Source organism: Bufo gargarizans, chromosome 2 (genome assembly GCF_014858855.1).
Source record: "Bufo gargarizans isolate SCDJY-AF-19 chromosome 2, ASM1485885v1, whole genome shotgun sequence".
Lineage (NCBI taxonomy): Eukaryota > Metazoa > Chordata > Amphibia > Anura > Bufonidae > Bufo > Bufo gargarizans.
Genome location: NC_058081.1, coordinates 643,817,555 through 643,829,852, shown reverse-complemented (window position 1 = coordinate 643,829,852; position 12,298 = coordinate 643,817,555). Strand labels below are relative to the sequence as shown.

The 12,298-nt window shown below is 43.7% G+C and overlaps 1 protein-coding gene across 1 annotated transcript; it reads left to right on the top strand.

Annotated features, from left to right (window-relative positions):
* Nucleotides 1-995: 995 nt before the first annotated feature.
* On the top strand, nt 996-1,925 carry LOC122926244 (olfactory receptor 5V1-like). The gene has a single exon (XM_044277616.1). It carries the CDS (start codon nt 996-998, stop codon nt 1,923-1,925), a length of 930 nt encoding a protein of 309 aa, XP_044133551.1.
* The last annotated feature ends 10,373 nt before the right edge of the window (nt 1,926-12,298 follow it).

Sequence of the window (12,298 nt, the reverse complement as noted above, 5' to 3'; positions counted from 1 at the left end):
CCCACCTTTGTATTTTGCCTTGAGCACCAATACCATCACAGCTCACAGTGTCCCTACCACCACCTCCATTGTTGCAAGTGCCACTATTACCACCACCACCACAGCTAAGCATTTCAGATGCTTTGTATAAATGGTGGATAGATATGGTAATATTGACTCCAAGATATTTGACCTGATATGTTTGTATGTGCCTTAACAGGAAGAGGCGCAGCACAGTGATAATTCTGGCACATTTTTTAGACTTCCTGTCTAAGTGTTTTATTCTGTCTAGCTGATGGTACATCTCGGCCAATATGTGCTACAACGATTTACAAGGTTCATAAAGTTTCTTAATGTTTTTAACTCATATGTGACTTTTGCCAGGAGTTATATTTAGCGTCAGACTAACTCACCAAACATCAGAAGATCTGCTGCTAGGCTAATGTTCTCTTAATATAATAGGCCCCAATGGTCCATTCCAGCAGAAGTAAGCACCATTTGAAGTTGATTTTGGGGTCAATGTCCTGCCAATAGTGATTGATTAACAAATAACCACATATGCCATGTGTGTCCTACATAATTAAACACTTCATGAACATGTTCTGTGTAGATCAAGTAAGGACACTCAGACTATATTTGCCTGATGGGTGATCTGAGGTCTTCAGTGAACCTGAGGGACGAGGCCTAGCTCCTTTGGTATTCCTCAGCTCCTCAACTTTTCTGTGTCCTGGCAACATCCCTAGGTGCACTGAAATCCTCATTTCCATAAAGAATAAAAGTACTTTTTCTCTGGAACACCACAACTGATCTTCCCAAGACAGGTATCGTATTATTCTGAAGGATCCACACTACCAGGCAATTTGCCTGGTTTAGTAGGGTTGTTTCTGCTGACAGGTGCTCTCGTTCGTTCTAGAAATGTCGATATTTCACAAGTTAATTTTATATTTTTTATTTTAAATGTGAACAGCAACAGATTTTTTGGGAAAATAGTTCAAATAAATTTGCATTCAACTGTTATGGAGAGAGGAAACCAGACGATCATAACTGAATTTATCCTTGTTGGATTTTCTACAGTTCTTCAACTCCAGTATTTCCTCTTCATGATCTTCCTCTGCATTTTTATGATTTCACTTTTGGCTCATATGTTTATAATTCTTTTGTACAGATTCAGTCCAAATCTTCACACTCCTATGTATTTTTTTCTTGCCAATTTCTCCATTGTGGAGATATGTTATGCGCTAACTATCAGTCCAAAAATGCTGGTCAACCTTCTCTCTCAGCACAAAACTATCAGCTTCTATGGATGTGCCATACAAATGTGCTGTTATCTATTATTGGCTAGTGCAGAATGCTATATGCTGGCAGCCATGGCGTATATCCGTTATAATGCCATTTGTCATCCTTTGCTATATAATAATATAATGAGGAAGATAGCTTGTATCAGGCTGGTCATTGGTTGTTGGCTCATTGGAGCAATGGTTGGTGTCCTACAAACCAAATTAATATTTTCATTACCATTCTGCAGGTCCAATAGAATCAACAATTTTTACTGTGATATTCCTCCATTAATAAGTCTGGCATGTAATAACACACAGTTCAATGAAATCCTCATGCTGATAATCACTTTTATTATTATTGTAGGGCCACTTATAGTAATAGTAATTTCATATGGAAACATAATCTGGACAATTCTCAAGCACCATCCTGCAGGGATGAGGAAAAAAGCTTTCTCCACTTGTACCTCCCACCTGATAGTTGTATGTTTGTCAGGTGGGTCATCCACTGTAATGTACTTGAGACCAAAGTCAAGTTATGGCATGAACGAAGAGAAGTTTTTGTCCCTTTTGTATGCTGTTATTGTCCCATTGATGAACCCTTTTATATATAGTTTAAGGAATAATGATGTAAAGAAAGCAGTTAAAAAGATAATGTGTGACATTAAATAGGATAATGAGAAGAGAACTGTGTAGTGTGTACTGTGTGAATAAAAAGGATCTTTTAGAGAGAATGCTAATATACCGTGCATTCCGAAAGTCTTCAGTCCCTTTCATTCTTTTCACATTTTGTTATGCTGCAGCCTTGTGTTAAAATAAATAAATCCAGTTTTCCCCTTTAATCTTTACTCAATACTCTATAATGAGATTTTTTTTTAGAAATGTTTGCAAAAAGGGAAAAAACACAATTTTGCATGGACATAAGTATTCGGACCCTGGAGGCTTTCCATTTTTCTTGATCATCTTTAAAATGTTGGAGTGCACCTGGGACAAATTCAGTTAATTGGACATGGTTTGAAAGGACTCTCCCCTGTCTATATATGGTCTCACAGCAAAAAACAAGCCATGATGAGCAAAGAACTGCCTGTAGAGCTTAGAGACAGGATTCTGCGAAGTTACAGATCTAGAAAAGGGTACAAAAATATTTCTGATCCATCAAAAGTTCCCAAGATCACAATGGCCTGCATAATTCTTAAATTGAAGAACTTTGGAACTAAGTATTTGAAGAAGAAGGGTCTTGGTAAGAGACGTGACCAAGTAATTAATAGTCACACTGGCTGAACTACAAATATCCTGTGTGCAGAGCAGGGAAACTTCAGAAGGTCAACCCTCACTGCAGCACTCCACCAATCTGGGCTTTATTGCAGAAAAAAAGCCTCTTGTCGTTAAAAGACACATGAAAGCTGCTTGGAGTTTGCAAAAAAAACACAATTCTCTGGTCTGATGAAACAAAGAAAATCCCCAAATCCAGGTGTGCAAACCTTGTGGCATTATACCAAAGAAGACTGGAGGCTGTAATCACTGCCAAAGTACTTCAACTTATTCCTGAGTAAAAGGTCTGAATACTTATGTCAATGCAATAATTTAGTTTTTTTCTTTTCATAAATTGGCAGTTGTCTACTACTCAATCATAGAGCAGATCTAATGCTGAATTAGATGATTTTGAATTTGGTTTTAAGTGTAGTTCTTGCACACCTTTTGGCGCTCGATGAGTTAATTATGGGGTATATTCATCCATCAACCACTAAGTATACTTGAGTTCCAGAACTTTACTTTATCTTTAAGGTCCTAAATTGGTTGGGGATACATCAGACAAGTGTGTGTTCCCTTCATGTGGACATTGGACATTGTGGTTGCTGTTTTTAATATGCTTAAATAAAGTCAAATATTTGATTCTGTGAAGTGCTGGACTGCTTTTAACCCCTTAAGGACTCAGCCCTATTTCACCTTAAGGACTTGGCCATTTTTTGCAAATCTGACCAGTGTCCCTTTAAGTGCTCATAACTTTAAAACGCTTTGACTTACCCAGGCCGTTCTGAGATTGTTTTTTCGTCACATATTGTACTTCATGACACTGCTAAAATTGGGTCAAAAAAGTTAATTTTTTTGCACAAAAAAATAAAATTTTTACAATTTTTTTTGAAAAATTAGCAAATTTCAAAGTTTCAGTTTCTCTACTTCTGTAATACATAGTAATACCCCCAAAAATTGTGATGGCTTTACATTCCCCATATGTCTACTTCATGTGTGTAGCATTTTGGGAATGATATTTTATTTTTTGGGGATGTTACAAGGCTTAGAAGTTTAGAAGCAAATTTTGAAATTTTTCAGAAATCTTCAAAATCCCACTTTTTATGGACCAGTTCAGGTTTGCAGTCATATTGTGAGGCTTAGATAATAGAAACCTCCCAAAAATGACCCCATTCTAGAAACTACACCCCTCAAGGTATTCAAAACAGTTTTTTCAAACTTTATTAACCCTTTAGGTCTTCCACAAGAGTTAATGGCAGATGGAGAAACAATTTAGAAATTTCTATTTTTGGGAAAATTTTCCAATATAATAAATTTTTTCCAGGAGTAAAACAAGGGTTAACTGCCAAACAAAACTCAAAATGGGTTGCCCTGATTCTGTAGTTTGCAGAAACACCCCATATGTGGTCGTAAACTACTGTTTGGCCAAACGGCAGGACATAGAAGGAGGGGAACACCATATGGGTTTTGGAAGGCAGATTTTGCAGGACTGGTTTTGTTTATACCATGTCCCATTTGAAGCCCCCTGTTGCACCCCTAGAATAGAAATTTCAAAAAAGTGACTCCATCTAAGAAAGTACACCCCTCAAGGTATTCAAAACTGGGTTTACAAACTTTGTTAACCCTTTAGGTGTTCCACAAGAGTTAATGGCAGATGGAGAAACAATTTAGAAATTTCAATTTTTTGGAAAATTTTCCAATATAATCAATTTTTTCCAGGAGTAAAACAAGGGTTAACTGCCAAACAAAACTCAAAATGGGTTGCCCTGATTCTGTAGTTTGCAGAAACACCCCATATGTGGTCGTAAACTACTGTTTGGCCAAACGGGAGGACATAGAAGGAGGGGAACGCCATATGGGTTTTGGAAGGCAGATTTTGCAGGACTGGTTTTGTTTATACCATGTCCCATTTGAAGCCCCCTGTTGCACCCCTAGAATAGAAATTTCAAAAAAGTGACTCCATCTAAGAAAGTACACCCCTCAAGGTATTCAAAACTGGGTTTACAAACTTTGTTAACCCTTTAGGTGTTCCACAAGAGTTAATGGCAGATGGAGAAACAATTTAGAAATTTCTATTTTTTGGAAAATTTTCCAATATAATCAATTTTTTCCAGGAGTAAAACAAGGGTTAACTGCCAAACAAAACTCAAAATGGGTTGCCCTGATTCTGTAGTTTGCAGAAACACCCCATATGTGGTCGTAAACTACTGTTTGGCCAAACGGGAGGACATAGAAGGAGGGGAACACCATATGGGTTTTGGAAGGCAGATTTTGCAGGACTGGTTTTGTTTATACCATGTCCCATTTGAAGCCCCCTGTTGCACCCCTAGAATAGAAATTTCAAAAAAGTGACTCCATCTAAGAAAGTACACCCCTCAAGGTATTCAAAACTGGGTTTACAAACTTTGTTAACCCTTTAGGTGTTCCACAAGAGTTAATGGCAGATGGAGAAACAATTTAGAAATTTCTATTTTTTGGAAAATTTTCCAATATAATCAATTTTTTCCAGGAGTAAAACAAGGGTTAACTGCCAAACAAAACTCAAAATGGGTTGCCCTGATTCTGTAGTTTGCAGAAACACCCCATATGTGGTCGTAAACTACTGTTTGGCCAAACGGGAGGACATAGAAGGAGGGGAACACCATATGGGTTTTGGAAGGCAGATTTTGCAGGACTGGTTTTGTTTATACCATGTCCCATTTGAAGCCCCCTGTTGCACCCCTAGAATAGAAATTTCAAAAAAGTGACTCCATCTAAGAAAGTACACCCCTCAAGGTATTCAAAACTGGGTTTACAAACTTTGTTAACCCTTTAGGTGTTCCACAAGAGTTAATGGCAGATGGAGAAACAATTTAGAAATTTCTATTTTTTGGAAAATTTTCCAATATAATCAATTTTTTCCAGGAGTAAAACAAGGGTTAACTGCCAAACAAAACTCAAAATGGGTTGCCCTGATTCTGTAGTTTGCAGAAACACCCCATATGTGGTCGTAAACTACTGTTTGGCCAAACGGCAGGACATAGAAGGAAGGGAACGTCATATGGTTTTTGGAAGGCAGATTTTGCTGGACTGGTTTATTTACACCATGTACCCTTTCAAGCCCCCTGATGCACCCCTAGAGTAGAAACTCCATAAAAGTGACCCCATCTAGGAAACTACAGGATAAGGTGGTTGTTGTTTTGGGACTATTTTAGGGGTAAATATGATTTTTGGTTGCTCTATATTACTCTTTTTTGAGGCAATGTAACAAAAAAATTTAATTCTAAAAAATGTTCTACATTCGCTATTTAGTTTTGTGGAACACCTAAAGGGTTAACATAGTTTGTAAAGTAACTTTTGAATACCTTGAGGGGTGTAGTTTCTTAGATGGGGTCACTTTTTTGGAGTTTCTAGTCTAGGCTACATCAGGGGGGGCTTCTAATGGGACATGGTGTCAAAAAAAAAACTGTCCATCAAAATCTGCCTTCCAGAAACCGTATGGAGTTCCCTTCGTTCTATGCCCTGCCGTGCGGCTATATAGCCATTTACGACCACATATGGGGTGTTTCTGCAAACTACAGAATCAGGGCCATAAATATTGAGTTTTGTTTGGCTGTTAACCCTTGCTTTATTACCGGCAAAAGGGATTCAAATTGAAATTTTGCCCAAAAATGGGTGTTTTGGCACCGTTTTTGTTTTATATTTTTAACACCGTTCATTCGAGGCGTTTGGTCAAATGTTATTTTTATAGCGACGACTTTTACGCACGCGACGATGCCCAATATGTATGGCTCTCAGACTTTGGAGACACTAAGCAGGCATCCTAAAAACTGCGGCCCTCCAGATGTTGTAAAACTACAATTCCCACCATGCCCTGCTGATGGCTGTAGGTTGTCTGGGCATGCTGGGAGTTATAGTTTTACAACATCTGGAGGGCCGCAGTTTGAGGATGCCTGCTCTAAAACTAATATTTTTTTGGGGAAAAAAAATTGTTTCTGTGTCTCCAAAGTCTAAGAGCCATAGTGTTTTATGTTCTCTAGTGGACTGTTGGGGATTATAAAAATTTAGTACTCCATGGAAGTGTGATACTCCCTGAAGCAATCGATAACGCAGAGGCCCGGATGATCGGGGCACGTGTCACATTGAGTGGTGGTGTCCTTCCGTATCCCCCTCTTGTGACACACTCTGCATCTTTTTTGGGTTCGTCCCTTCTTTCCAGTATGGGGGACCACACCTGGAAAGTGTTGGCCAGGGACGATCCGGGCGCCTCCAGTTCCCGAGGTACTCCGGCCTGCTCTTTCCCGGTCCGAAAAGATCAGGTCTTTGAGGACTGCCTCATAGAATTGGAGGAATGTCCCTGTGCTGCCAGCGCTTCGGGATAGTACAAAAGAGTTGTACATGGCAACCTGCACCATGTAGACCGTAACTTTTTTGTACCATGCCCGGGTTTTGCGCATGGCATTATATGGCGTGAGGACTTGATCAGAGAGATCAACTCCTCCCATATACCGATTGTAGTCGACGATACAATCGGGCTTGAGGACCGTTGCCGCGGTACCTCGCACAGGGACTGGGGTGGTGCTGTTACCGTGGATTGTGGACAGCATAAGGACATCCCTCTTGTCCTTATACCTGACCAGCAACAGGTTTCCACTGGTAAGGGCACGGGTCTCACCCCTGGGGATAGGTACCTGGAGGGGGTGGGCAGGGAGGCCGCGCTGATTTTTCCGCACGGTCCCACAAGCGAACGTGGATCTGGCGGCAAGGGACCTGAACAAGGGAATGCTGGTATAAAAGTTATCCACGTACAAGTGGTAACCCTTATCCAGCAGTGGGTGCATAAGGTCCCACACGAGTTTCCCGCTAACACCCAGAGTGGGGGGACATTCTGGGGGTTGAATACGGGAATCTCGCCCCTCGTACACACGAAATTTGTAAGTGTACCCTGAGGTACTCTCACAAATTTTGTATAGCTTCACGCCATACCTCGCCCGCTTTGTGGGAATGTATTGGCGGAAACTGAGTCTCCCCTTGAACGCAACGAGAGACTCATCAACCGCGACCTCCCTTCCAGGTACGTAGGCCTGCTGAAATGTGGCCCCAAAGTGATCGATGACCGGCCGTATCTTATACAGCCGGTCATAGGCAGGATCACCTCGGGGTGGACATGCTGCATTATCGGAATAATGCAGACATTTCCGGATGGCCTCAAACCGGGGACGTGTCATGACCATACTGTACAGTGGGGTCTGGTATAGGACGTCCCCACTCCAGTATTGCCTGACACTGGGTTTTTGGACTAGACCCATATGCAGCACGAGGCCCCAAAATGTCCTCATTTCGGCTGCACTGACCGGCGTCCAGCCACCGGGTCTAGCCAAAAATGAGCCTGGGTTTTGAGCGACGAACTGTTGGGCGTACAGATTCGTCTGCTCCACCATCAAATTCACCAGTGGGTTACTGAAAAAAAAACTAAAAAAGTCTATTTCAGTAAACCCCACTGTGGGAATCTGGATTCCAGGATTGCCAGCGAAATCCGGAATCTCAGGCTCAAAGTCCACTGGGGGACACCAGCTAAGTTCATCGGCAGGGGGCTCCGGTGAACTTATTTGGTGGGCCGGGAAACCAGTACGAACCCCAGGGCGGCTCGTACTAGGGTGGGCCACAGGATCCCTAGCATGTGTGGCCCCTGGCTCCGCCTGGCGGCGTCTCCGCCGCCTTGGTGGCTCATCGTCATCCGATGATGATGAGGAGGATGCGGATGACAGAAGGAATGTGGGGTCATCCTCATCCTCACTGGGGCTCTCGGAGTCGGAGGCAATCTGGGCGTATGCCTCCTCGGCCGAGAACACCCGGCGGGCCATGGGTGTGTGTGCGTGTAGGTGTGCGTATGTGGAAACCTTTATTATATGTGCGTGTGTGTGGGGGCAACGGGTGTTCGCGTACTAAAAAAAGGAAAATAAAGGGGCAAGTGTTAGGAAAAAAAAAAAAAAAAGTTCAAAGTTGCTGATCAGCGGTACAACGCTGATCAGCGGTGGGGCAGGCGATGCGCTAACAGTGGACGGACGCTAAAGTGCCGACCAGTCAGCGAACGCAGAAAAATAAAAAAAAAAGTGGTGGTAAGGGGGCTAGTGGTGAGGGGGGGGGGGGGGCTGGGGGAGGGCTGGTGGGGGGATGGGTGGGGGGGGTGGGGGGGGCTGGTGGTGGTGGGGGGCTGGTAGGGGGGGGCAAGTGGCAGGGGGGGCTCTGGGGTCTGATAGATGGATCAAAAAAGTTTTGTGTAAAAGTTCTTTTTTTTTTTTTTTTTTCCTAACTAACTTTTCCCTTCTTTCCCTTCCTAATGGTGCCTCTCCCTCACTGACCCTAACCTACCTGAGTGGCGATGGGTGCAGGAGGGTGATGGATGCCGATTAGGGGGACACAGGAGCTGGTGCTGGACGATGCTGCACGGTCAGGGTGCTGGACAGGAAGAGGAGGGGAGAGAGGAGCGCAGGAAGTTTGAATCTCGCGCCTCTCTCCCCTGCACCAATCAGCACCCTGGACAGCAGTGTTCAGCACCAGGGCCAGCACCGCCTCCTCAAATCCTCGGACTGCGATTGGTGGTGTAAAATTACGCCACCGATCGCAGTCTTTTTCCGGTTCATCGGGTCACAGCACACCCGAATGGACCGGAAACGCAGAAAACCGCAGGTCTGAATGGACCTGCGGTTTTCTGCGATCGTCTATACGGGGGGGTCAAATGACCCCCCCCTGCGTTGTTACGGGATGCCGGCTGAATGTTTTCAGCCGGCATCCCGTTCCGATTAACCCCCGCGGCGCCGGACTCGCGAATTAAAGCCATGACGTACCGGTACGTCATGGGTCCTTAAGGATTCGGGAAACATGCCGTACCGATACGTCATGGGTCCCTAAGGGGTTAAATGATGATTTCTAGAGATGCAAGGAAGTGTTCCAGATCTCGTACACCCGGCTGGAGGTGAGCTGAATTATACCCTTGCTGCGTTGCTGTTGCCACTACTCACAAATCTTGTGGTCTTTTTGAAGGGTATAAGTACAGTACGTGACATGTGTCTCTGATATGCTCTTTGTTGTAGTGGTCTCATGCATAATGTAAGCATTGACCACTTTCTAGTGTTGAGCAAGCATGCTCACCCGAATACCAGTTCGGCTCGAGCATCGCTATACTTGGCACATAGCGGTACTCGGCAGAGTACCGCATGTGCTCGAGCGCAATGCTTAAGTCTCCTTCCCGCAAGTTTTGGGGCTGCTAAGCAGGCAGTTAATATGCAGGTAAGTACTGCCCTCAATGTAATGCCAGTTGCCATGTTGGCTACTGGCATTACAGTGATTGGCTGGCCGAAAAGCGACATCGGGTGTTATTTAGCACCTGATGACTCATGTTCGGCTCATTCGAAGTCAGGGAGAGCTGAGCATAGGAAGGGATAGAGAGTGTAGGGAGTGTAATTGAATATTCTTTTTGTACAAAAACGTTTCAGAGACCTAAAAGTCCTTGTAAGGACTATTGTGTGTGACAGCAACAATATATGTTTGTAGCGCCACCTGCGCTAAATTGCTCAGTGTTAGGGAGAGCTGTGCATAGGAAGGGATAGACAGTGTAGGGAGATTAATAGGAAGATTTTTATACAAAAACTTTTCAGAGACCCAAAAGTCCTTTTAAGGACAATTGTGTGTGACAGCAGCAATATATATTTTTAGCGCATCCTGCACTAAATAGCATGTAATAGGCCGCTGCGGACAGTTAAATTATTCACGCCACATCTCCTGTGAAAAGTGTGCGCATCCCTAAAATATCAGTGACATCCAGTGCACTTTTTCTGTAGGCACTGCGAACAGGGACATTACCTGTGATACCTGTACTGTATAACGTTTCCTCATAACAAATACCTTTTGTAAAAAATTTTCCACACACACTTCCAAATCCTACGCTACTGTGTGTGCGACATACTTTCAAGCATATACAGTCAGGTCCATAAATATTGGGACATCGACACAAATCTAACATTTTTGGCTCTATACACCACCAAAATTAATTTGAAATGAAATGAACAAGATGTGCTTTAACTGCAGACTGTCAGCTTTAATTTCAGGGTATTTACATCCAAATCAGGTAAATGGTGTAGGAATTACAACAGTTTGCATATGTGGCTCCCACTTGTTAACGGACCAAAATTAATGGGACAATTGGCTTCTCAGCTGTTCCATGGCCAGGTGTGTGTTATTCCCTCATTATTCCAATTGCAATGAGCAGATAAAAGGTCCAGAGTTCATTTCCAGTCTGCTATATGCATTTGGAATCTGTTGCTGTCAACTCTCAAGATGAGATCCAAAGAGCTGTCACTGTCAGTGAAGTCATCATTAGGCTGAAAAAAACAAAACAAACCCATCAGAGAGATAGCAAAAATATTAGGCGTGGCCAAAACAACTGTTTGGAACATTCTTAAAAAGAAGGAATGCACCGGTGAGCTCAGCAACACCAAAAGACCCGGAAGACCACGGAAAACAGAATGACAGAATATAATTGCAGTTAGTTGCCTGCAAGCGTGTGTGTCAGGCCTACAGCGTCAGCATGTACTGTGCCAACTACTGCCAGTGCACAGTGCCACCAGTGCCACTCATATCTGGCGTCATAGTCAGGGCCGTCTTTGCCACAGGGCAAAAGGGGCAGCTGCCCCGGGCCCAGTTGCTCCTGGGGGCCCAAGGGAGCTCCGTTTCCTGACTCCCATTCACTAGTCCAGGGGCGTTAGGTTAAAACATTCGGGGCCTGGGATGTTTTGTCCCATGCCCCAAATGTCCTGCCTGCCTACTAGATACAACTGTATTGCCGTACACAGAACGGCAATACAATTGAATCTTACACTGGGAAGAGCTGAAGGACCTGCGGTGACATCACAGGTCATGTGATCAGCAAAACAGGCTGTGATAGGATGACCTGGATGATGTCACCATCATGTGACCAGTGCAGGATTGGACCGGAGTGAAGAGGAGAAGGAGCCTAATGGTGATGTCTGTACATGAGAAAAGGTAAGTGAAGGGAGAGGCAGATGCTGGGAGTTGTAGTTATTTAACTGGGATGTATGTTAGGGCTGAAGGGAGGGATGTTATTGACATGGAACTGTATGCTTGAGGTGGCTGGGTGAGGGAGTGATGTTATTTACATGGGACTGTATGTTGAAAGTAGATTGTGGGGGGGAATGATGTTTATGTACATGGGACTTAATGTTTAGGCTACGTTCACACTGGCGTTTCTGGGTCCGCTTGTGAGATCCGTTTCAAGGCTCTCACAAGCAGTCCCAAATGCATCAGTTTAACCCCAATGCATTCTGAATTGATGCGGATCCATTCATAATGCATTTGTTCGGCTCCGTACGGTCCCCCGTTCCGTTTTGGAGGCGGACCCCAAAATGCTGCAAGCAGCGCTTTTGTGTCCGCATGGCCTTGCGGAGCCAAACTGATCCGTCCTGACTTACAATGTAAGTCAATGGGGACGGATCCCATTGCATTGACATAAAATGGTGCAATTGTAAACAGATCCGTCCCCCATTGACTTTTAATGTAAGTCAGGACAGATCCGTATTGGGACTTAGAAATTCAAATCTAATACAAATCGGTCCTGAACGGATGCATTCGTTTGTATTATCGGTGCGGATCCGTCCTGTACAAGTACAGGACAGATCCGCACGAACGCAAGTGTGAAAGTAGCCGTAGGGCGTGATGTTTACATGGGATTGTGCGTTGGAGGCGGCTGGGGAGGAGGTGATGTTATTTACATGGGACTGTATGGTGGAGGGAGGATT